The sequence below is a fragment of the Leucoraja erinacea genome, chromosome 12 (genome assembly GCF_028641065.1).
Source record: "Leucoraja erinacea ecotype New England chromosome 12, Leri_hhj_1, whole genome shotgun sequence".
In the NCBI taxonomy this organism is placed as follows: domain Eukaryota; kingdom Metazoa; phylum Chordata; class Chondrichthyes; order Rajiformes; family Rajidae; genus Leucoraja; species Leucoraja erinaceus.
The window spans coordinates 9,227,839-9,254,211 of NC_073388.1; the positions used below are offsets into that span (position 1 = coordinate 9,227,839).

General features: G+C 44.8%; 1 protein-coding gene across 2 annotated transcripts in view; it reads right to left on the bottom strand.

The window, feature by feature from the left end:
- The window catches only part of tenm1 (teneurin transmembrane protein 1), a 1,787,780-nt gene that overhangs the window by 103,144 nt on the left and 1,658,263 nt on the right, over positions 1-26,373 (bottom strand). For both annotated transcript variants that reach the window (XM_055643570.1, XM_055643571.1), the window contains 4 exons: positions 19,565-19,832; positions 14,996-15,139; positions 9,095-9,344; positions 4,796-4,816 (listed from right to left, as the gene is read on the bottom strand). In XM_055643570.1, the coding sequence (XP_055499545.1) occupies positions 4,796-4,816; positions 9,095-9,344; positions 14,996-15,139; positions 19,565-19,832 (683 nt within the window). The remainder of the gene's footprint in view (positions 1-4,795; positions 4,817-9,094; positions 9,345-14,995; positions 15,140-19,564; positions 19,833-26,373) is intronic.

A 26,373-nucleotide genomic window follows, 5' to 3' on the forward strand; every position in this document is an offset into this window, starting at 1 on the left:
AGATCAGAAACAGATCTGTGGCGAAACAAGGAACTGCAGATGAAATGTATAAGAAGGAACTGTAGATGCTGGTTTAAACAGAAGATAGACCCTAAAAGCTGGAGTAACTAGGTGGGATTGGCAGCGTCTCTGGAGAGAAGGAAAAGGTGACATTTCAGGTCGAGACCTTTGGAACTGCAGATGTTGGTTTATATTAAATAAAACTCTGGAGACCATGGATAAGTGACGTTTTGTGTGAGGTTCCTACTTTGTACTGATTATGATTGTGACGGGGGAGGTTGGAGAAAGTCGGGAGAGAAGTAGGGGCAAGACAGACCCTGGCGAGTGATAGATGGGATCTCGACCCAAAATGTCACCCATTCATTCTCTCCAGAGATGTTGCCTGTCCCGCTGAGTTACTCCAGCATTTGGTGTCTACGAGTGATGGGTGGATACTGGTGAGGGGAGTTTCTGATAAACAGGTGTTTGGAAATAGTTTGTGTTTGCATGAGGTCATTTTAACTTTAAATTACAGTAGCCTTTATCACATATTAGTTTAGTTTAGTTTAGTTTAGAGAAACAGCATGTAAACAGGTCCTTCGGCCCATCGTGATTGCGCCAACCACAATCACCTGTACAATAGTTCTATCCTAGACCCTAGGGACAATTTACAGAAGCCAATTAACCTACAAACCTGCACGACTTTGGAACGTGTGTGGAAACCGGAGCACCCGGAGAAAACCCACGCAGTCACGGGGAGAACGTAAAACCCCGGACAGGTCCTGTAGTCAGGATCGAACATGGATCTCTGGCAGCAATTATACTGCTGCGCCATCGTGCCACCCAATATTGAGTTTAATTTAATTTAAAGATACCATGTAGAAACAGGCCCTTCGGCCCACCGTGTCCATGCCGACCAGCAATCCCCATGCACTAGCACTATCCTACACACACTAGGGACAATGTAGAATTTTACCAAGCCAATTAGCCGACAAACATGTACGTCTTTGGAGAGTCGGTAGAAACTGGAGCACCCGGAGAAAACCCACGCCGTCACAGGGAGAACGTGCAGAACAGCTCCCGTTGTCAGGATTGAACCCGGGTCTCTGGCAGTGAGCTCTACTGCTGCGCCACCGTGCCGCGCAATGCGTGGAGCTTTGAGCTGCAGTCTTCCCATTTTTTAAATTTGCAGTTTTTTGGCTGGTACACGACGCCCTTGGGAGCGTTTGAGCATCTGCCACGTCACCGCTGCGTGCTCAGAAGCAGGCAGGGAAATCTCTCAGAAGCGATCATGCATGGGGCTGACTCCACTGATGAAACGCCAGCTCTGGCTGGAACCCTGGAGTTAATGCTGCCAAAGAACGGGACAGCTGATACCAGATGTGTCGCTGAGCGAACTGGCAGCAATTTGTATGTCCTTCTCTCTCTAAACTGATGACTGATGGCTTGACTGAAGTTGGTCTGTTAAACACTGCTGCGGTGTCTACCTTGAGTGCCTTTGGACAAAACACTTGATGCACCAGATGCACATGTTAGAACTAACGCCAGCTCTTGTCTGACGCCAAGCTGCTAGCCTAAAGGAGAAGCTAACAACAAAATAAACAAAGATAAAATGTAATGGGAGACAGTCAAACTGGTCGGAGAACTGTGGAGGGGGGGTGGGATAGAGAGCAAAGGTTACTTAAAGTTACAGAAGTCAATATTCATACCATTGGGGCTGCCCAATAAGCTGCCCAAGCAAAATATGAGGCATTACTCCACCAATTTGCACTGGGCCTGACTCCTGCAGCATTTTGGGTCCATTTTCAGTTTAAACCAGCTTCTACAGTTCCTTCCTACACATCAATGTTTTTCACATTGTTTATACTGTTTTTTTTATATGTCAATGTAAAATTCAGTGTAAATCATTCTTATTTTGACTTTGTTTCATTTAAATTTAAAGATTTTGCCCTTCGGCCCATCTGGTCCTTGGCAACCTTCAATCACCCAGCCACACTAGTTCTATGCTATCCCACTTTTGTTTGTCGACTCCCTTCACACCAGGAGCAATTCACAGCGGACTAGAAACAGGCCCTTTGGCCCACTGCGTCCCTGCCGACCATCGATCGATCGTCCTTCACTATCGTTATCCCACTTCCTCATCTACTTCCTATACACGTGGGTCAATTTACAGCGGCGAATTAACCTACAAACACGCACGTCTTTGGGATGTGGGGAGCGAGTCAGAGCAGTCTAAACTCCACGCAGACAGCAACTGAGGTCAGAACCAAACCTGGGTCTCTGGCGCTGTGAGGCAGTTAGTCTACCACTTACAACGTTGAGTTTTGGCAGATACCTATTCATCCAGATACACTATTTAGGATCCTTGAAATTGGAGAACTCAATGTTATACGTTGGGGCTGCACAAGTCGCCATATTTTGGCACCATTTGGTTTAGTTTAGTTTAGAGATACAGCGCAGAAACAGGCCCTTCGGCCCATCGAGTCCACACCGACCAGTGATCCCCACATGTTAACACTATCCTACACACACTAGGGACAATTTACACCTACACCAAGCCAATTAACCTACAAACCAGTACGTCTTTGGAGTGTGGGAGGAAACCGAAGATCTCGGAGAAGACCGACGCAGGTCACGGGGAGAACGTACAAACTCCGTACAGACAACACCCGTAGTCGGGATTGAACCAGGGTCTTTGGTGCTGCAGGTACTGTAAGGCAGCAACTCTACCGCTGCACCACTATGCTGCGACTTTACATGAAGGAAAAGTCCAAAGTCTGGACCAGATGCTGGATGCACTGGTCAGGCCCGGTCCAGGTACGCCCCAAGCTGCTGCAGGGCCTCCTCTGTCACCCTCAACCAGCTCGAGGTCAACATGGTTCAGTTGGGCCGAAGGGCCTGTTTCTATGCTGCGTGATTCTGTGTCTCTGTGACATTAGATACCCACCCATGTTGAGCAGTTGAGTTTTAGCGTGCAAGACACCAAAAAAAAAAAACAACACTGGTCAATAGAGAATAGTCTCAACCCGAAACGTCACCCATTCCTTCTCTCCAGAGACGCTGTCTATCCAGCTGAGTTACTCCAGCTTTTTGTGTCTATCTTCAGAATTTCTCAGCCCTTGGCAAAAAAAATGAAAGTTCTCTGTGTTTATGATACTGTATTGAATTAAAATTAATGAATTTATTCTGTCGAAGCAAATAACAGCATCTACCAGATGTCATATATGGCCTGAAGTTATTGCTTTTTGACGAATTTGGGTTAATTAAAATGCTGCTCGCTAAGAACTCATAGGCCATAGAAATCTCTTCCAGAAATCTCAACAGAACCCAATAGTCATTGGCCTTGAATCAAATCTAATCTAAAATATATTATAATAAATTAATTATATATTCTAATATAATATATCTATTCTATTCTACTCTAATCTATATCTAATCTAAAAATATTCTTGGTGTGGGTCACTATAAAACCATTAATTAATATTTTGAAGGGCGGAATAATGATATCTAATTAACACAGCAAACAGTGAATGAAAACATAATTGGAATGTTTTGATTAGATTGTCCTGACTTATTTCATTCCGTAGCTTATACCAACAATATATTATTCTACATTTTTTTCTCATGTCATAAATTGGCAAAAGCTGTTGAGCTCGGCCTGATGCTGTTTGACCTTGGGAACGGCACAATGGTGCCTCAAGTGAACCATCTGTGGAGCAAGTTGGATTCTTTTCATCCACATGCAGTTGATGTTTCGAGCATGGAAACAGGCCCTTCGGCCCACCCAGTCCATGCTGGCCATAGAACAAGATGGACACAAAATGCTGGAGTAACTCAACGGGTCAGGTAACATCTCTGGACAAAATGGATAGCTGACGCTTCAGGTCGTAACCCTCCTTTAGGCTAAATATTAAACAGTTCAAAATTAGACAGTTCTAATTAAACATACAGAATTAGGCTGTTGCAATATTTGACATTACCCCACCCAAAGACTCCCTCCATGTTTATGACTACCCTATCATCTTCTCTACAATCTCCTATGTATCCGACCTCTGCTACCTGTTGCTTCTCCCAAGCAGGGACAATTAAACTGGAGATAGACACAAAATGCCGGTGTGACTCAATGGGACAGGCAGCAACTCCAGAGAGAAGGAATGGGTGACGTTTCGGGTCAAGACCCGTCTTCAGAGTCCTTGGAGCTGGTTAAGGAAAGAGGACACTGGGGAGCGACAAGTCACCAGGTTAAATTTCAAATTATATACGTGAACATTTATCATGGTGGCGCAGCGGTAGAGTTGCTGCCTTACAGTGCTTGCAGCGTCAGAGACCCGGGTTCGATCCCGACTACGGGTGCCATCTGTGCGGAGTTTGTACGTTCTCCCCGTGACCTGTGCGGGTTTTGTCCGAGAACTTCGATTTCCTCCCACACTCCAAAGATGTTCAGGGGGTTGAATGTTAATTGGCTTGGTATAAATGTAAAATTGTCCCTAGTGTGTGTAGGATAGTGTTAGTGTGCAGTGATTGCTGGTCGGTGCGCGCTTGATGGGCCGAAGGGCCTGTTTCCATGCTGTATCTCTAAATTAAACAAAACTAAACACATCTAGGGAGGCAATTAACTTTTAACTTAACATCAATACATCAGATACATTATCAAATCCTTCTTGATTAGTACGGGTGTCAGGGGTTACGGGGAGAAGGCCGGAGAATGCGATTGAGGGGGAAAGATAGATCAGCCATGATTGAACAGCGGAGTAGACTTGATGGGCCGAATGGCCTAATTCTGCTCCTATCACATGAACATAAACAATTGACTTACCTGTGCCTCATGTCTCTATTTCTGATGTAGCGGGGTGCAAAATCAGAATCGGAGAGCGTGGGGAAGAGAAAAGAAAGGCAAGATATAGTTGTCGTGTACAACAATTTGAGGCATATAAAACTTAATTAAACAGTCGAGTGAATATAAACATAAACTAAATTAAATCATGCCGCATGTGGCCGCACAATCACCTAGAAATCCATCTGCACCTCACCCTTGCTGGTAGTGGATACAAGTTTCATTTAAACACGTTCTAACATGTAGACTTTAGTCTGCTTTCAAAACTCATTCCCTTATGCAATATTAAAGGTCCAAGATATTCAATAAGTCTAATAATATTTTGTGCTCATACATAGTGCAATATCATCTCACATTTCAACAGGACAGTTCCCAGGAAAGTTGCTGGTCATTATACATTAAATCTATCTCTTTCTCTTGCAGCTGTCTTATCTTCCGCTCATTTCAAGCATATTGTTTCTATTTTGCATTTTAAGAAAATGCTGTATGATTTTGTGTCCACATTGTTAACATGGATTGTGAATAGCAACAATGTGAACACTGCTCCAAGGCCTATTCTGCATTTTATAATTTACTCACAGTTGAACATTGCACACTACACCACAGGAACAGGCTCATCAGCCGACAAGGCTTGAGGATCACCTTTCTGATGAAGCCATGGGCGGCACATTGGGTGTCATGGCGAGATCTGTTAATGTTCTCTGGAACGATGGTGTAGCAAGGAAGTCTAGTTTAGTTTAGTTTAGTTTTAGATGTACAGTGCGGAAACAGGCCCTTCGGCCCACCGAGTCCACACAGGCCCAGCGATCCCCGCGCACTAACACGATCCTACGCACACTCGGGACAATTTACATTTACAGCAAGACAAACCTGTATGTCTTCGGAGAGTGGGAGGAAACCAAAGATCTAAAAGAAAACCCACGCAGGTCATGGGGAGAATGTACAAACTCCATACGGACAAGCATGCTAGAGGCAGGAAACATGTTCCCGATGGTTGGGGGAGTCCAAAACCAGGGGCCACAGTTTAAGAATAAGGGGTAAGCCATTTAGAACAGAGATGAGGAAATACTTTTTCACACAGAGGGTTGTGAATCTGTGGAATTCTCTGCCTCAGACGGCAGTGGAGGCCAATTCTCTGGGTGCTTTCAAGAGAGAGTTAGATAGACCTCTTAAAGATAGCGGAGTCAGGGGATATGGGGAGAAGGCGGGAACGGGGTACTGATTGGGGATGATCAGCTTTGATCACAGTGAATGACGGTGCTGGCTCGAAGGGCCGAATGGGCAACTCCTGCACCTATTGTCTATTGTCACCAGTAGTCAGGATCAAACCCGGGTCTCTGGTGCTGTAAGGCAGCAACTCTACCACTGCGCCACCGTGCCGCACCCTCTCAGAAGGACTCAGAATTGGACAGGACATCTTGGCTGAATGATCAATGAGTGGGTGTTAGGTATAAGGAACAAGCTGCCAGAGGTGGTAGTTGAGGCAGGTACTATAACAGTATTTAAAGGGCAGGTAATTAGATATGATATGTTTAGAGGGATATGGTACAAATGCAGGTAAGTGGCAGGAGCTTAGATGGGGCATCTTGGTCGGTGGACGAGTTTGGCCAAAGGGCCTATTTCAATGCATGACTCAATGACTCTAAGGTCTGTAGGTTCATTGGCTTCTGTAAATTGTAAATTGTTTTGTAGTGTGTGTAGGGTAGCGCTAGTGTATGGGACGATCGCTAGTTGGCGCGGACCCGGTGGGCCAAAGGCGCTGCTTCCACGCTGTATCTCTGTAGCCCAAAGGTCTTTCTGCAGGATTTCATATCACTCAACAATGATAGGTTTGGAAAGGTTGAGGCTGTGAAAGCATTCTTCTTCAGAGAGGATGAAGTGGGATGTGGTGTCCCTACTATTATCTAGGAGAAGGGTCTCTGATGATGGCCATACCCTTGCCTCCTTCCCTGAGGTCCCCCTCCAAAGCCGAATACCGAACTATGGCCACAACAATACGTTGAGTAATGGTGTTCTACCAGCTTTATCACAGCTGAGATCCCATGGGCTGAGAATCTAATCAGATAAATGCTGGAGTAAACTCCACAGTTTAATTTAAGCATACACAATCGCTGAAGTTTGGGGTGATTATTTATGTCTCTTAATGTAGCTGTGTGCTCCCGTAAGCAGCATAACATCGAAGCACTGTGTACTGGTGAGATGGGCTGATGATGGTGTTCATGTCAGTGTCGGCAAAAATTGGTGTCACATGAATAATGACACCATTAGATCCATGTCTGACACTGAGAAGAGAGAAAATGCCTGGATAATTTTACAATTGGTGATATTTTACCCCAACATGCCTACTATTGCAATATGCTATGGGTACCTTCAAATTTTGCTTAGTGCTCAAGAATATTGCCGTGTGATCCAATTTCTTATTCCCAATCTGCCTTTGCTTTGTTTTATTTATGTGCATGTAAAGAAATTAAATTCATTATTCCTCTTTGCCTTCCTAATTGCCTCTTTTCATTTCTCCCTGTTGTCATTCTATTCTCCTTCTTCCATTGTCTTTGACTGCTGACGAACCCAGTATAGTCTTCATTGTCCAACTTCCCTGTTTCACCTTTGTCTTAATTCTTCCAACATTGCGATCGTTTGTGTTTTTTATATTTTCAGCCATTATGGAAACAGAACCAACATTCTTGCATTGATAGCAAAATGCATGAATAGGAAATAAAAATGATTGATTAATTATATTCTATCATTTAATATATTAATATAAATATTATTGTCATATCAATATATTAATATTAACCAATATATATATTTATATCAATATTAAAATATATATTAATTGGTCCAGTGTAGGGGGGGGGGGAGGCACCAAGAGAACAAACATGGATTATTGGGGACTACTTTGTAACTTTGTCCATGCCCTTTACATGGTGACTAATTGCATACCTTGTGTATTGTATGGGAAAAAAAACAATTTCTCTATAACATGTCACATGTGAAAATAAAATATCTATCAATATTTCTGTTGTGGTGTTTTGTATGGATGGAAGCTTTTCCTTGGAATATTTGAACACAATTTTAAAAGTTGACAATATTTTATTTTCCCCAATTCTATTTTCAGTACTCCAGTCCATGTTATACCCATAGCTAAGTACTTGGTATCGGAGAGGGGTGTCAGGGCAATGGGCTAGGGTATGCCCATCAGTCCCAGTCTATTTCAGAGTATCGCTTTCATAGGTCTTATCTTACACCATATTAGATGTGGTGCTACTATTGACATTTACATTGACCTGTGACTAAGGGAAGGGAGGCACTGGGGAGGGAGAGAGAGATTGGGGGGGGGGGGGGGGGGGGGGGGGGGGGGGGGGGGGGGGGGTTACCTAAAATTGGAGAATTCAATGTTCATACCATTGGCTTGTAAGGTACCCAAGCGAAATATGAGAATACGGAATGATCCTGTCATTTGCTCCAGTGTACTTTAACTGACTACGGGTATTAGATGAGAGCAAGGAAGCAATCCATGTGAAACATACACAGTGCAGTGCTTACATTAACTCTTTAACCATATAACCATATAACAATTACAGCACGGAAACAGGCCATCTCGGCCCTACAAGTCTGTGCCGAACAACTTTTTTTCCCTTAGTCCCACCTGCCTGCACTCATACCATAACCCTCCATTCCCTTCTCATCCATATGCCTATCCACTTTATTTTTACACTTTATTTTAAAATATTTATTTTAAAATATATAAATATTTTTACGACAATATTTTACGACAATATTTTAAAATAAAGTATATATATATACTTTATTTTAAAATATTGTCGTCTTTACACAAAGCCGCCAGATGCAACTGGAAGGTAACAATGAAGCTCAAATACTTAGGAGCTAAAAATAATCTTCTTGCTACAACTGGGAAATTCATAGTAAATAGACCTAGGTTACACATCCTGTCCACTAACAACAGTAAAGGCTTTAATATGAAGATAGACACAAAATGCTGGAGTAACTCAGCGGGACAGGCAGCATCTCTGCAGAGAGGGAATGGGTGACATTTCAGCTCAAGACCTTTCTTCAGACTGAATCAAGGATCTCGTCCCGAAACGTCACCCATTCCTTCTCTCAAGAGATGCTGCCTGTCCCGCTGAGTTACTCCAGCAATTTGTGTCTATCTTCAGTTTAAACCCCCATCTGCAGTACCTTCCTAAACAAATGCTTCAATGTGCCAGGCTTGTCAGAGGTGAGATTTTGAACGTGTAAATTAGTCCAAGTGTGGCGTACCTCAACTCTAAAATATTGATGGCGTTTCCAGACGGGAAGATTCGACGGACAAAATTGAAGTCCCCGATGTAGATGCTGCCATCTGAGCCACACGCCAGAGCGACTGGTGCGTACAGTTTATTGTCCTTTGCCAGGCTGTTGCAGTTTGGACAGGCCACACTTCGCTGGCGGCCATTTCCCATGATGCTGGCAATGACAAATGGCTGCTGGGATATGAACTGGTTTTCTCCATTGCCTTTGTGCAGTATCCCTGAATGCAAAAATTGAAAGGAGGACGTAACCAAGAGAGATCACATTCATTCTGTTTGGCCAATCGCTGTGGATAGATTATACGCGATTAATAGTCTGACCTTGTAAATAATCAATTGCAGATTCAAGTCAGAAGATAAAAAAGGCAAATTAAGGTTTCTTGCAAACATAATCTGTGAAACTTGACAAGATAGGTCTGTTCAAATACTTGATTGTTGTTGAACAATGACAAGAATTATGTACACTATATAACGACAGTTCAACATTTTTTACTTCCTCACTTTTTTGTTGGTCACTATTTGTGGGGTGACTTTTCGAGACAACTACCAATTCTGACAAGGCCTATTTTGGGCGGTCTGGTGGCACAGCGATAGAGTTGCTGCCTTTCAGCGCCAGAGATCCCGGTTCGATTCTGACTATGGGTGCTGTCTGTATGGAGTTTCTCAGACCCTGTCTGTATCGAGTTTCTCATATCGCAGCAGCCATTTGTCTCCCTGTGACTGCATGGGTTTTCTCCGGGTGCTCCAGTTTCCTCCCACATCCAAATGATATAGGTTCATTTGTTTTGGCAAGCGTTAAAATTGCCAAGTCCCTTGTTTGTGTATGATAGTGTACGGGATGATCGCTGCTCGGCGCGGACTCGGGGTCCATCCCCCATCCACCTATGACCTGTCAGGCTTTATCCTGCCACTCTTCTAGATTTCTTCTACCCCCATACAATCAGTTTGATGAAGGGTCTCTGGCGGGACCTGAAATGTCATCTATCCATGTCTGTCTGAGATGCTGCCTGACCTGCATCTGCACTTTTAGTTTAGTTTAGTTTAGAGATACAGCGCGGAAATAGGCACTTCGGCCCACCAGTTTGGCGCCATCCAGCGATCCCCACACATTAACACCATCCACTAGGGACAATTTTTACATTTACCAAGCCAATTAATCTACAAACCTGTACGTCTTTGGAGTGTGGGAGGAAAGCAAAGATCTCGGAGAAAACCCACGCAGGAACATACAAACTCTGTACAGACAGCACCCGTGGTCGGGATCGAACCCGGGTCTCCGGCGCTGCATTCGCTGTAAGGCAGCAACTCTACCGCTGCGCCACCATGTCTTTCTCACCCCAAAGACATTCAGGTTTGTAGGTTAATCGGCTTGGTGTAAATGTAAATTGGCCCTAGTGTGTGTAGGATAGTGTTAGTGTGCGGGGATCGCTGGTCATCGCGGACCCGGTGGGCCGAAGGGCCTGTCACCGCGCTGTATCTCTAAACTAAATTAAACTAATCTAAGTTAAACTCATTACTTTGGGCAATATGCAGTGACCAATTAACCTACCAACTCACACACTTTGGGATGTGGCAGAAATCTCAGGCAAGCATCTGGAGAAGACTCACCGAGTGAATGCGCAAAGTCCATACAAACAGCATCAAGGCTATGATGAACCAGAGTCACTGGGGCAGTGAGGCAGTACCTCCAGCAGGTGCCCTAATGCGCCTCAAAGTGCTTTCTTTTCTATTACAGAACCTATCGTGCTGAAGCAAGTAAGGTAAATCTTATGTGTAACATAAGGTGAAGGTGAAATGATCTAAACGGAATCTGAGGGGTAACTTTTTCACACAAAGGGTTGGGGGTGTATGGAATGAACTGCCAGAAGAGGTAGTTGAGACAGGGACTATCCCAACTGTTAAGAAACCGTTAGACAGGTACATGGATAGGACAGGTTTGGAGGAATATGGAACAAACGCGGGCAGGTGGGACCAGTGTTGCTGGGACATGTTGGCCGGTTTGGGCAAGTTGGGCTGAAGGGCCTGTTTCCATACTATTTCACTATGAGAGACTAATGCCCACTTTACCATGAATACGGCATTATGCATCAAAAGGAATTCAGCTTTTCTGTGCTTCACTATTGGAATGGTCTCAGAAGTCTGATAGTTGATTAATTTGAAAAGGTCAGGTGAAAGTGTTTATTTATTTAGTTTTGATCCTGATGATTCGTGACATTATAATGGATTTTCTTTTGAACAGTATTTCCACCTGTTGTGCCACTCCGAAAATGCTGGAGGGAATAAATGTAAATAAAGTCTAATTAGTTTTATCGGTGAAATCTGAAAGCTGTCATCTTTCTTAAAACCCCGAACCCATTCCCACAGCTCGGACAAAGCCTTTCACAGCCTGGGGGACATTTAGTGATTTAGAAAAATAAACTTCGCAACCAGGAGACGCATGTGACCGCAGACGCTGCAGTTACAAAACAAAACAAGATGAAACAGGGCGTGCTGGTGTAACGCAGCAGGTCAGTGATTTCTCTGGAGGTCATGGATAGGCGACATTGAATGTTGAGACCCTTCTTCAGATTGATTGTAGTACGATACGATACTATACGATAGAAAAATAGAAACTTAGAAATTAGGTGCAGGAGTAGGCCATTCGGCCCTTCGAGCCTGCACCGCCATTCAATATGATCATGGCAGATCATCCAACTCAGTATCCTGTACCTGCCTTCTCTCCATACCCCCTGATCCCTTTAGCCACAAGGGCCACATCTAACTCCCTCTTAAATATAGCCAATGAACTGGCCTCGACTACCTTCTGTGGCAGAGAGTTCCAGAGATTCACAACTCTCTGAGTGAAAAATGTTTTCCTCATCTAGGTCCGATTTCCCCCTTATCCTTAAACTGTGACCCCTTGTCCTGGACTTCCCCAACATCGGGAACAATCTTCCTGCATCTAGCCTGTCCAACCCTTTAAGAATTTTGTGCAATAGAACTTTATTTATCCGTGGAGGCCAACAGTCATAAGTCCACGAGTCCCCGCCGACCAATGATCCCCGCACATTAACACTATCATACATCCACTAGGGACAATTTTTACATTTCCCAAGCCAAATAACCTACAAACCTGTACGTCTTTGGAGTGTGGGGAAAAAACGAAGATTGTGGAGAAAACCCATGCAGGTCACGAGGAGAACATACAAACTCTGTTCAGACAGCACCCGTAGTCGGGATCGAACCCGTGTCTCCAGCGCTGCATTCAGTGTAAGACAGCAACTCTACTGCTGCGTCACCGTGCCTATAGATTGGGGGGGGGGGGGGGGGGGGGGGGGGGGGGGGGGGGGGGGGGGGGGGTTGAGAGGGGAGTCAGTCGACCCCATGATAGACAGGGGAGAAGTTGTACAGTTTGATAGCCACAGGGAGAAAAGGATCTCCTGTGGCGTTCTGTACTGCATCTTGGTGGAACCAGTCTGTGGCTGAAGGTGCTCCTCAGGTTGACCAGTGTGTCATGGAGGGGGTGAGCTGTATTTTTGGTGTCTGCGCGCGGCCTTCAGGCCTTCAGTAGGGAGGAGTGGGACAAAGTCTGGGAAGAGGTCGGACAGGATAAAGCCCGGCAGCAGATATAATTAGACCAGATTCATACTTTAGACTTTAGAGACGCAGAACAGAAACAAGCCCTTCGGCCCACCGAGTCTGCGCTGACCAGCGATCACCCCGTGCACTAGCATCATCATCCTACACACTAGGGACAATTTACAATTTACAGAAGAATGGTAAGTTAAATAAAAGGACCCGCAAAGTACTGTGACAATGTTGTCGTTCCCAACCCCTCTCAGCCCCACCCCCTGCCTGTCTGTCAAAGGTTCCTTGACATTCAAAAATAATAAAAGTGAATCAAACTACTAAAAACATCAGAAGTTTACTCACAACATATGAAATTAAAATACTCAAAGAACAAGGGCAAGAATGTAAAGGGTGGCACGGTGGCACAGTGATAGAGTTGCTGTCTTACAGCGCCATAGATCCTGACTACGGGTGCTGTCTGTACGGAGTTTGTACGTTCTCCCCGTGACCTGCGTGGATTTCCTCCCACACTCCAAAGACATCCAGATTTGTAGGTTAATCGGCTTGGTACAATTGTAAATTATCCATCGTGTGTGTAGGATAGTGTTAGTATGCTGGGATCGCCGGTCGGGGCAGTCTCCGTGGGCGGAAGGACCTGATTCAGCGCTGTATCTCTAAAACTAAAAACTAAACAATCAAATAAACTCAGGCAATTAAAACCAATCTAATAGTTGTTCAGACTATCATTTGCTACTTGCACAGTTCTTGAAGTGTCCTTCATGAAGTGCTTCTTCTGCCTGATTGCCCTGATAACTTAATGGGTTAGTTATTGATTAGTTTGTGAAGAACTGCGCTTCCAATTAACACATTAGGCACTTTGTTTAGTGTTTAACTTTGTAAGGATGTAGCTTTGTTTTAAAACGATCAGCATTTCAGATCCTTGCTGCGGCTAAATATCAAAGAACAAACCAGCATAGAGATAAAACAAAATGAGAGTTTGCTGTGCTTTATAGGCATACAACTATCAGTATTCCGATCGAGATTGTCAAAAGATTGCAACTAAACACCATATTTAGACTTTAGAGATACAGCATGGAAACAGGTCCTTCCGCTCACCGAGTCCATGCCGACAGAGGGTAGGCGGCGCGGCTCTGGCCAACAGCGGCCTCTGCAGTCTGTCCGCGTTTTTATTATTTTCTGTCTGTGTTTTAATGTAGTTTTTGTTATTTTTTGTTGGGGTGTGTGTGTGGGGGGGGTGGGGGTGGGGTGGGGCGGGGGGGGGGGAAACTTTTTAAAATCTCTCCCTGCACTGGAGACCCGACCTTTTTCTCGTCGGGTTCCGTTGTCGTTGAGGCCGCAACGAGGAGCGGCCTCCAACAGGAAGAAGCCGGGGACTCAGGTGCCGACTCACCGTTGCCGTCGCGGAGCTGGCCGAGACCGGAGCGGTGAAGGAACGCTGCTGCTGCTGCTGCTGCTGCTGCTGCTGCTGCTGCCGATGCCGCTGCTGAGTCGGGGGCTGCTGCTGCGGGTCTGCGGACAGCGGCGCCGGGAGCCCGCGGCTCCCTGGAGAGAGACCGCTTTTCGGGGCTCCTGCAACGGAGAATTCTCCCGCCCGTGTTGCGGGGTCGAAGAGCTCCTGGTGCGGGGCCTCACTACACCGCCCCGCGCGGCTTGGAATGGCCGCGGGTACTTGCGAGCGCACACCGGGGGCTCCAACACCAGGACCCGGTGTGCGACCTCGCACCGCCCGGCGTGGCTTTAATGGCCGCGGGACAATCGCCATCGCCAGCCGGGGGCTTTGACTTTGACTCTGACATCGGGGGGGGGAGAGTGCAGTGGAGAGATAAGTTTTTTTTGGCCTTCCATCACAGCTATGTGATGGATGTTTATGTAAAATTGTAATTATGTTGTGTCTGGGTCTATTTGTGTGTAATGTATGGCTGCAGAAACGGCATTTCGTTTGGACCTCTAGGGGTCCAAATGACAATTAAATTGACTCTTGACTCTTGACTCTCTTGACTCTTGACCAGCGATCACCCAGTACAATAGCACTTCCCTACACACGAGGGACAGTTTACAATTTACTGAAGCCAATTAACCTTCAAACCTCTCTGTCCTTGGAGTGTGGGAGGAAACCAGAGCTCCTGGAGAAAACCCACGCTGTCACAGAGAGAAAATGCAAGTGGCCGGTAGTCAGGATCGAACCTGGATCTCCGGCGCTGTATAAGGCAGCAACTCTATCGCTGCACCACCGTGCCACCCTTGACAAAGATTGTTTTCATTAATTATCATTGTCTAAAGTGCTTGGAGTGTCGCTACCTACCACTTTGTACATTCAACGCATGATGCTTGTCCAAGGACCATCCCCCGAGATTGGAGGCATCCTTTTCAAACCCTTGAAGAATGGCAGTCCGTTTCTCCCAGAGAATCACATCAGGACAGGCTTCATATTCATAACCCACTGAAACTGAGAAAGAATAAAACAAATATTTTAATCTCTTCATATTGAAATCCTGCCTTCAAACTGAATTATGCTTGCAAACAGCATTATACTTTCCCACTAAACATTATTTATTGTCCATAATCGCTTTAATTCAGCTTAGTAAGCTTGCTGCTTTATTTTATTCTCGTGGTAATCTTCATCACAGACAAAAGCTAAAGAGTCTGAAATCTGGCAGATTAATTTTTTGTTGGTTTAGGCCTTGACACCTAAGTGTGTATCTGTCACTCACCACTTCATACTAAATATACTAGAGGACCCCCTCTAGTATCTTTGCTTCATACTTTTCTCTTTGGTAAGACTATACCAAATAAACTTTGGCGAGTACAAACATTTCTTCAGGTTATTTACAGCGCCAGAGACCTAGGTTCGATCCAGGCTAAGGGTGGTGCTTGTCTGTACGGAGTTTGTACGTTCTTCCCGTAACCTGCGTGGGTTTTCTCCGAGATCTTTGGATTCTTCCCACACTCCAAAGATGTAGGTTCATTGGTTTGGTATCAATGTGAAATTTGTCTCTAATAACCATATAACCATATAACAATTACAGCACGGAAACAGGCCATCTCGGCCCTACAAGTCCATGCCGAACACATTTTTTTTTCCCCTTAGTCCCACCTGCCTGCACTCATACCATAACCCTCCATTCCCTTCTCATCCATATGCCTATCCAATTTATTTTTAAATGATACCAATGAACCTGCCTCCACCACTTCCACTGGGAGCTCATTCCACACCGCTACCACTCTCTGCGTAAAGAAGTTCCCCCTCATATTACCCCTAAACTTCTGTCCCTTAATTCTGAAGTCATGTCCTCTTGTTTGAATCTTCCCTATTCTCAATGGGAAAAGCTTGTCCACATCAACTCTGTCTATCCCTCTCATCATTTTAAAGACCTCTATCAGGTCCCCCCTTAACCTTCTGCGCTCCAGAGAATAAAGACCTAACTTATTCAACCTATCTCTGTAACTAATGTGTAGGATAATGTGCGGGGATCGCTGGTTGGTGGGCCGAAGGGCCTGTTTCCGCCCTGTATCTCTAAACTAAACTAAACTGAATATTGGTGATACTGGTGAATAAATGAACATTTTCAATCCTCAACATTTCTGAATGAGGTGAAAGGTTTTGTGTAATAAATTCAGCAAATTCCAGGAGATGCTTCTGTGTTACTCCAACACGGACAATGCTAAATGCATGAGGACTCAGATATGAATTAATGGCCTTTTTAAGAGAAAAAAATATTCATTGGTTGCTGCTTCAATAATATATTGGCTCTACAGGGCCTTGTCTAGGGAGATGATAGGTAAAAATCAATAGGTTATATAAAAATGAACCCATATAATTCTCGTCCAATGTCTGTAAATCTGCAAGGAGGTAGTAGTAGAGACATTGAGCGATTGGACATCACGGTGGCGCAGTGATAGAGTTGTCGCCAGGGTACCGGGTTTCATCCTGACTACTGCTGCTGTCTGTATGGAGTTTGTCAGGAAGGAACCCGGGTCCCTGGCGTTATCTGCATGAGTTTTCTCCGGATTCCTCCCATACTCCAAAGACTTGGTAGGCTAATTAGCTGGGTAAAATTGTAAATTGTCCCCAGTGTGTGCAGGATAGTTGGTTAGTGTGTGGGGATGGCTGGTCGCCGCGGACTTGGTGGGCCAAAGGGCCAGGTTCCGCACTGTATCTATACACTAAAACAAAACTGAATTTGTTCTTCTTTTTAAGCTCGGGAGACTCTAAAGTTAAATGGAAGACCCTAACTATTATTCCTGTCTTTGTGGGACAGATCAGGAGCCTAAATGGGACAAGTTGGTTCAAATGGTGGAGTAGCAAGATGGATTCAACAGTGGCTGAATGGGAGATGCGAGAAAGTAATGGTGGATGGTTGTTTGTCAGGTTGGAGGCCAGTGATGAGTGGGGTACCACATGGATCTGTGTTGGGTCCACTGTTGTTTGTCATGTACATCAATGATCTGGATGATGGTGTGGTAAATTGGATTAGTAAGTATGCAGATGATACTAAGATAGGTGGGGTTGCGGGTAATGAAGTAGAGTTTCAAAGTCTACAGAGAGATTTATGCCAGTTGGAACAGTGGGCTGAAAGATGGCAGATGGAGTTTAATGCTGATAAGTGTGAGGTGCTATTTTGATTTGGCAGGACAAATCAAAATAGGACGTACATGGTAAATGGTAGGGAATTGAAGAATGCAGGTGAACAGAGGGATCTGGGAATAACTGTGCACAGTTCCCTGAAAGTGAAATCTCATGTAGATAGGGTGGTAAAGAAAGCTTTTGGTGTGCTGGCCTTTATAAATCAGAGCATTGAGTATAGAAGTTGGGATGTAATGTTAAAATTGTACGAGGCATTGGTGAGGCCAATTCTGCAGTATGGTGTACAATTTTGGTCGCCTAATTATAGGAAGGATGTCAACAAAATAGAGAGTACAGAGGAGATTTATTAGAATGTTGCCTGGGTTTCAGCAACTAAGTTACAGAGAAAGGTTGAACAAGTTAGGGCTTTATTCTTTGGAGCGCAGAAGGTTAAGCGGGGACTTGATAGAGGTCTTTAAAATGATGAGAGGGATAGACAGAGTTGACGTGGATAAGCTTTTCCCACTGAGAGTAGGGAAGATTCAAACAAGGGGACATGACGAGAATTAAGGGACTGAAGTTTAGGGGTAACATGAGGGGGAACTTCTTTACTCAGAGAGTGGTGGCTGTGTGGAATGAGCTTCCAGTGAAGGTGGTGGAGGCAGGTTTGTTTTTATCATTTAAAAATAAATTGGATAGTTATATGGACGGGAAAGGAATGGAGGGTTATGGTCTGAGCGCAGGTATATGGGACTAGGGGAGAATACGTGTTCGGCACGGGCTAGAAGGGTCGAGATGGCCTGTTTCCGTGCTGTAATTGTTATATGGTTATATGGTTATAAGCTGGTGGTTTTCAGGTTACAGCAAATTCATACTCAGATTCAGGTTAGTTTATTGTCATATACATCAAGTTGCAATGAAATTTCTTATTCATATGAAACGCACTAATTCGGATTATTCCATACAAAGGCACATCGCATTATACGCCTGTTTGATTGATACATTTCTGAAATAATGTGGTTGTTCCCTTAATACCAAAGCATTTATTTATACGCTCGTATTATTGTAACAACGTTCACAAATTTGCTGCTGATAATGTAGTCGGGTATATGTTTGATTTACCCATTTTTGGATTACGTGCCGCTTTTCAAGGACGTAACCCTCCCCTGCACAAAACACCTGTATTGGTATGTTGGACATTGAAGCTGATGTCACAATAACTTGAACTTTACTGATCAGATCGATTGCAAAGTGTAAGTAAAGCTACTCTAAAATCAAACAATAGCAAGAAGTGTCCCTGTCTGTTTCGTTGTCAAACAGTCCTAAAGGTGAAGGAAGGAACTGTAGATGCTGGTTTAAACCGTAGAAAGACACCGAAAGCTGGAGTAACTCGACAGGTCAGGCAGCATCGCTGGAGAAAAAGAATAGATGATGTTTTGGGTCGAGACCCTTGTTCAGACTGAGAGTCAGGGGAAAGGGAAACTAGAGATATAGACAGTGATATAGAGAGATATAGATCAAATGAATGAAAGATATGCAAAAAAGTAACAATGATAAAGGAAACAAACCATTGTGAGCTGTGGACTAGTGTAAAATGAGTAATAGGCATTGAGACTGAACAAGACGACGTGGGTGGGGGAGGGATGCAGGGGTTATTTGAAGTTGGAGAAATAATACTGCTGGGTTGTAAGGTGCCCAAGCGAAATATGAGGTTATCCTCACTCTGACAGTGGAGGAGGCCCAGGACAAAAAGGTCAGTGTGGGAACGGGGAAAGGAGAATTAAAATGTTTGGCAGCCAGGAGATCAAGTAGGAGGTGTAGGTTTTAATACTAAAAGTGGTGGCTGTTTCTCCTAAAAGCCATTTCAAAGGCTAAGCTAGAAAATAAGCGAATGATCTGTGCAAAGCCACGGCTGCCTGCTCCTGAAAGATGGACAACAGTTGCTTGGATGTTTGACTTTATTGTGCTGGCCAAATTATGAAGATAAATTAAATATAAATAATGTGAAATGCAAACTGCGCATCCCTTTGACTAATGCAAAGCAGAGTTACAAAGAAAAGAAAACAAAATTAATTAACACAACTTGATGCAAGGGAAAAATTTAATACTAAATGAAACACCATTATAATTAATAATATCTGAGCGCGTTTTTTGAAGCATATTTTCTGAAAGCAAGATTAGCACAGCAATTTCTAAAGAGCTCCATTAAGTATCATTATCAAATATCATTTCAAAAATTTACAAAGGAAAAATAACACACACACGGCAAAACGTAGTGGAAGGTTTATGTGGTTAAAGTCAACCTACCTTCCACTTGGGCGAGACCAGATACCTTCTGCCCGTAAACATCTGTTTTGTTCCATGTGAAAGTGTACACGAGGTCAGGCCTGGCAGGAAACCACTTCTGGAAGAGGCGGCCCTCAATAGCGATCATCAAATGGACCTTGACTAATCCAGTTGGGATGAAGCCATGGGCCATGACAATCCTCAACAAAGACTTGTACCCAGGAGCCCGACTGCTGAGGTAGCTGAGCTTCACAAAACTGGCTGGGACTGCAATCTCTTCCTGCACAACCTGGCAAGGTAGGTTAATACATTTGAGCTTGAGGTCGTTTTGTAACATAAAACACAAGATATAACGATGTAGCATAAATAGCTTTTTTTTTAAATGTCATTCATTTTATTCGAGAAAATCGAAATTGATCCTTCTTACCTTTTTGCATGCTTTTTTAACCTTTAAGAAACATTTAGACAGGAACCAGGATAGGGAAGGTTTAGAGGGATATGGACCGAATGGGGTTATGGTGGCAGGTTTAGTGTAGATGGGACATGTTGGTCGGTGTGGGCAAGTAGGGCTGAAGGGCTCCTTTCCACGCTGTATGACTCTCTCTGTGACTCTATGACCTTGAAGATCTGAGTTTTTATATTAGAACAGCACGGTACAGGAACAGGCCCTTCGTCACCCACGGAGTCCATGCCCGCTCACACTTGTTCTTTGTTATCCCACTTTCTCATCCACTCCCCACGAGTTAAGGGCAATTTATAGAGGCATTTGTGTCTGTTCTATTGTAAAGCAGCAACTGCGGTTCTTTGTTTGTACATGAACTGGAAAAACCTATATCCTTCGGCAGAAAGATCATTTAACTTGGGAGTAATGCTTTGTTCGTGACGGTATGGTGTGCCGTCTAACACCTCTAAAAAATTAAAAACATTGATGTACAGCAGTCAATGGCATTGCATAAAGCTCCTTTTTGACCACAAAACAAGCACTACCTGGGAGCATGGAGTCATACAGTGTGGAAACAGGCCCTCAGCTCAATTTATCCACACCGACCAACATGTCCCATCTACAAGAGTCCCGCCTGCCTGCGTTTGGCCCATATCCCTCTAAACCTGTCCTATCCATGTACCTGTCTAAATGTTTCTTATACGTTGTGATAGTACCTGCTTTAACTATCTCCTCGGGCAGGTCCTTCCATACACCCACCACTGTGTAAATAAGTTAGCCCTCCGATTCCTATTAAACATTTCCCCCTCACTTTAAACCAACATCCTCTGGTTCTTGATTCCCCCTTACGCTTGGCAAAAGACTGAACGTTTATCCAAGCTATTCCTCTCATGATTTTATACACCTCCACAACATCACACCTCATCCTCCTGCGCTCCAAGGAATAGAGTCCTAGCCTGCTCAACCTCTCCCTACAGCTCAGGCCCTCGAGTCCTGGCAACATCCTCGTAAATGTAATAACATGTAACAACCTCACATTTAATGAATGGTATCAGTGTGAGACTTCTCTTTTAACAATTTATGTGAATGAGTGGAATGAAGAAACTGTAGCGGCACCTAGTGGTGGCTTGGGGCAACACGAACCCTCGCTGTTGGCTGGCGGGGTCACGTGATCGCGGGCGCGTTTTCGTGGGTTTTTGGAATTTTAATCAGTCGAGATCCACCCATGTAGAAGGAGATTAGTTGTGTTTGGCTGACTCGGAACGCGGTTGTGAAGAAACGCTTTGTTTAACGTTCTAAATAAAGAATTCATTTTCACTCAACTGTGTGGTCTCCCGACAAAGTGGTGACCCCGCAGGTCCGATCGTCAATTCGGACCTCGATCATGAATGCAGCCGCTAACCCAGACGCCCAGCCTACCCAACAAAATGCTGTGGGCCTGAAACTGCCAGTTTTCTGGGCGGTGCAGCCTCAAGTGTGGTTTGCCGTCATTGAGGCCCAATTCGAAATCAGAAATAATCTCGCGGACGCCACCCGATATTTCAACGTGGTTGGGGCGATTAGCCAAGAGACGGCCACACGTTTGCTGCCATACATGCAGGATCCTCCCGCGATCAGCAAGTACGAGGGCCTCAAGGCGCTGCTGCTCCGCACGTTTGGGCTCAGCCGCCGCGATCGCGCTGCCCGCCTGCTCCATATGGACGGCCTCGGCGATCGAAAGCCGTCCGCGCTCATGAGCGAGATGCTCGCCTTGATGGACGGCCATCGCACCTGCCTGCTGTTCGAGCAGGCCTTCCTGGAGCAGATGCCCGATGACATCCGCCTGCTCCTCGTGGGCTCGGACTTCACTGATCTCCTGCAGCTCGCCGAACGGGCCGATGAACTGTGGCTCGCCAAACAGCAGGACGGTGGGTCCATCAGCTGTGTGTCCACACCCAGGCACCAGCAGCCTCACAGAGACGTCCAACCCACCGCTGCCCTCGCCACGCCGTTGCCGCCTGACCGTGGTACGCTGGGGTGCCGAGGCCCGTCGATGCCGCGCCCCCTGCTCATTTGCGGCAAATGCCTCGGCCGATCATCAGTAGAGGCCACCGTGATCGGCCAGAATCACCGCCCCTACATTCGGGATCGCTGTTCTGGACTTTGCTTCCTCGTGGACAACGGGGCCGTGGTGAACATCTTCCCCCCGACTGGACAAGACGCCCCTGCCGGTAAGCAAGGCCCCGTCCTGACTGCTGTCAACAGTAGCCCCATCCGCACGTACGGCACGCGGACTCTCTCTCTCATTTCGATTTGGTGGGCCCACTAACGCCGTCTCGTGGCGCCACACACCTGCTGACCATCGTATGTCGCTTGACGAGGTGGCCAGAAGCAATTCCACTATACATGGCGAATCCTTGCACACTTTGTGTGTGAAAGAATTTCACTGTGACCATGGCACGTGTGAAAATAAAGCATCAATCATTCATTCAATTTAAGTCTTAATATTAATGCATGTCACTTTCAGCAAGGAATCCATAAACGAGATAGAATACCATTTCAGATCAAGTTGCACAAAATCTCTAACTTGATACAGTTTGTGTACGAAGGAACTGCAGATGCTGGTTTACAATGAAGATAGATAATCCGCTGTTCCAGGTGTAGACTCCTATAAATCGGCGAGACCAAGTGCAGGCTCGGCACTCGTTTTGCTGAACACCTCCGCTCAGTCCGCCTAAACCTACCTGATCTCCCGGTTACTAAACACTTTAATTTCCCCTCCATTCCCACACTGACCTTTTTGTCCTGGGCCTCCTCCATCAGAGTGAAACACAGCACAAATTGGAGGAACAGCACCTCATATTTCGCTCGGGTAGCTTGCACCCCAGCGGTATGAATTTTGACTTCCCCAACTTCAATTTACCCTTGCTTTCCCTCTCCCTCCATCCCTCCCCCTTCCTAGTTCTCTGACCAGTCTGACTGTCCCTCTGATGAAATGTTATCTCTGCATGCTTCGTTGTCACCTTCCCCGAGCTAACAATGATCTATTCTACATTGTTCTTGAACATCATCCCCTTTGATGTCTCGTGTTCACACCTTGCACTTTCTTATCTCTGTGTCTCACTCGCCCCTGATTCTCAATCTGAAAAATGGTCTCGAACCGAAACGCCACCCATTCCTTCTATCCAGAGATGCTGCCCGTCCTGCTGAGTTGTCTATTTTCTCTATCATCATCATATAATGAAAGCACATTTGGTCAATTGCTCAGCAAGTCACTTTATAGAAATCACAGTTTGAAAATTTTCTCCTTGTCTTGTTGGGCTGCTAGAATTCTGCCACGTTCCACATTTTGGAAGGCAACTATTTCAAATAACGTACATTGGTCCTTCCTCCTGCTATGCTAAGAACGATTGTGTTTCATCAGCTGTGAAGGTCACAATTCCATTTGATTTGCAAGTGAATTGCTGGAAATAATAAATTAGCGCCTGTGATCCCAGGAATGGACATGAAGGGAATAATCATCGACAATACTGAACTCAGCAAGTCCCATGTGATTTGTTGTCAATTAACTTTGATAGCTGTAAACTAGTGACCGGCTGAGAATGTTTAAGTGGCATTTAGCTCCAAGGTTTATGGGCATCCCAATACGCAAGACCTTTGGTGAAATGTAACCCAGTCAATAGTCCTCAGTCTACCTGCTTTCAAGATAATGGCAAAACCTCTTTAAGGTGAGGAGGGAAAGATTTTATAGAAATCTGAGGGGCAACTTTTTCACACAAACGGTGGCGGATGTATGGAACGAGCTGAGGTAGTTGAGGCAGGTACTATTGCGATGTTTCAGAAGCAGTTAGACAGGTACATGGATAGGACAAGTTTCGAGGGATGTGGGCCAAATGAAGGCAAGTGGGACTAGTGTAGATGGGACATGTTGGTCAGTGTAGGCAAGTTGGGCCGAAGGGCCTGTTACCATGCTGTCTCACTCTATGACTCTAAATTGGAGAAACAAGGGACTGCAGATGCTGGTTTACGAAAGAAAATCCACAAAAGTGCTGGAGTAGCTTTATCAGTCCAGAACCAGGGACCACAGTTGGAGAGTAAGGGGTAGGCCATTTAGAACGGAGATGAGGAAGAACGTTCTCACCCAGAGAGTTGTGAATCTGTGGAATTCTCTGCCTCAGTGGAGGCCAATTCTGTTCAAGCTTCTTCTTCTTATCGAGTCCACACACAAGATTAGAAGTTGTTCAGCCAGAGCTGGACACACTTCTCTGCATCTGCACACAACGGTGTCTGTCTTGTCACTTCTTGTGTTTCTTGTGTGTGATAATGGGCAGATTGGTGGAAACAGGGCTGTGTCGTGAACGCTCTTTCCTTGACCCCTCTGGATGCTTTCAAGAGAGTTAGATAGGGCTCTTAAAGATAGCGGAGTCAACGGATATAGGGAGAAGGCAGGAACGGGGTACTGATTGTGGATGATCAGCCATGATCACAGTGAATGGCGGTGCTGGCTCGAAGGGCCGAATAGCCTACTATCTATTGTCTATTGACCCAAAACATCACCCATTCCTTCCCCACAGAGATGCTGCCTGTCCCACTGAGTTACTCCAACATTTTGTTTCTATCTTTGATGAAAATCAACATCTGTAGATCCTTCTTACCTATTCCCCAATAACAGGTATAAAACGCCAGACTCTATGAATAAGCCAGATCAGGAAGTAGCACTGGTGATTCACGAGAGAAATGGAAACTCCCCTAAGTTATTAGTTCTTCCGTCAAAAGATGACATTAATGGCCGTGTAATTGTGTATTGTGAAACCGAAGAGATGATTGTTATTTACGTCAGCACTGAAAATGATTACACATTGTCTTTATTGTAAGTAGCCAAAAGAGGCAGCTCTAGGACTGTCCAGTCCCTGAATCAATACTGTTTGTTGTTTAATTATATCTTATTAAATATTTTTCCTTTAGAGTGGATTTTCCTGCAGCTCTCAAGGCAAAAGTCATAATTTATGCCTTATTAAACGCATTGTAAATTAGAACCTAGAAACTGCCAATGCTTTTTATATGCAAAAGGTCACAAAATGCTGGAGTAACTCAGCAGGTCAGGCCAGGCCGATTCCCTTCCCCAGACTCAATTAGATCTCAATTATAGATTAGGTCCTCTAGCCATTTCTGAATGAAGAACTATCAACAGTGCAATGGCCACTGGAATCATAATTGTTTTATGACCAAGAAAATTAAATACATTTTGAGGCAGATTAATGACAATACATAAGTGTCACCAAAATATAGAAACATAGAAAATAGGTGCAGGAGGCCCTTCGAGCCTGCACCACCATTCAATATGATCATGGCTGATCATCCAACTCAGTATCCTGTACCTGCCTTCTCTCCATACCCCCTGATCCCTTTAGCCACAAGGGCCACATCTAACTCCCTCTTAAATATAGCCAATGAACTGGACTCAACTACATTATGTGGCAGAGAATTCCAGAGATATAAAGTAAGAAAATAATTTGACTTAAGTTTTCAAACTACCAAAGTAAATTTATATTATTTATTTTAGATTAGTTTAGTTTAGTTTAGAGATACAGCGGGGGAAACAGGCCCTTCGGTCCACCAAGACCACAGCAACCCGCGATCCCTGTACAATGGCACTGTCCTACACACACTCGGGACAATTGATCATTTTTACTGAAGCCAATTAACCTACAAATCTGCACGTCTTTGGGGTGTGGGAGGAAACTGGAGCGCCCGGAGAAAACGCTCGCAGTCACAAGGAGAACGTACAAACTCCGTACAAACTGCACCCGCAGTCACGATCAAACACGGGACTGTAAGGCAGCAACTCTACCGCTGCGCCACTGTGACGGCCTTGAAAGCAACCACTTTTATTCTAAAAACTCGGATGAATGAAGGCAGTCTAAAAGTTAGAGCTAAGCCATTCAGGAGGGTGTCTCTCTGCTCAGAGTAGCTGAGGTATATTTACTAGTGAATAGCGACAGTTAATGCCGAGTGTTGTTTAATAAATCTCAGCTTTAACAGTTGACTTTGGGAGTTATGAGTGATCGTATTGTCCAAAGATACCAGCCGTTGATCTGCCCTCATAAACACAATATTCATGTGATTAGTCTATATATTTCTGGTCAATGATGGATCACGAATTGTTGATGGATTTTGTGAAGATAATATCGTGTTTTTTTAAATCTTATCTGTTGGTAAGGCTGTTTCTCAGCACTTATCTGCAGTGTATGTTATATGCTACATATGAGTTCAGTCCTGATTGTTATCCAGGTCTTGCTACCCGTTGAACAGACTGATTCATTCTTAGAGGAGAAACAGTTCCATTCAGACTGTGATCCCGGGAAGCCATGTAAATGTTGGATAAGTGTTTGTTAACAGACTATGGTTC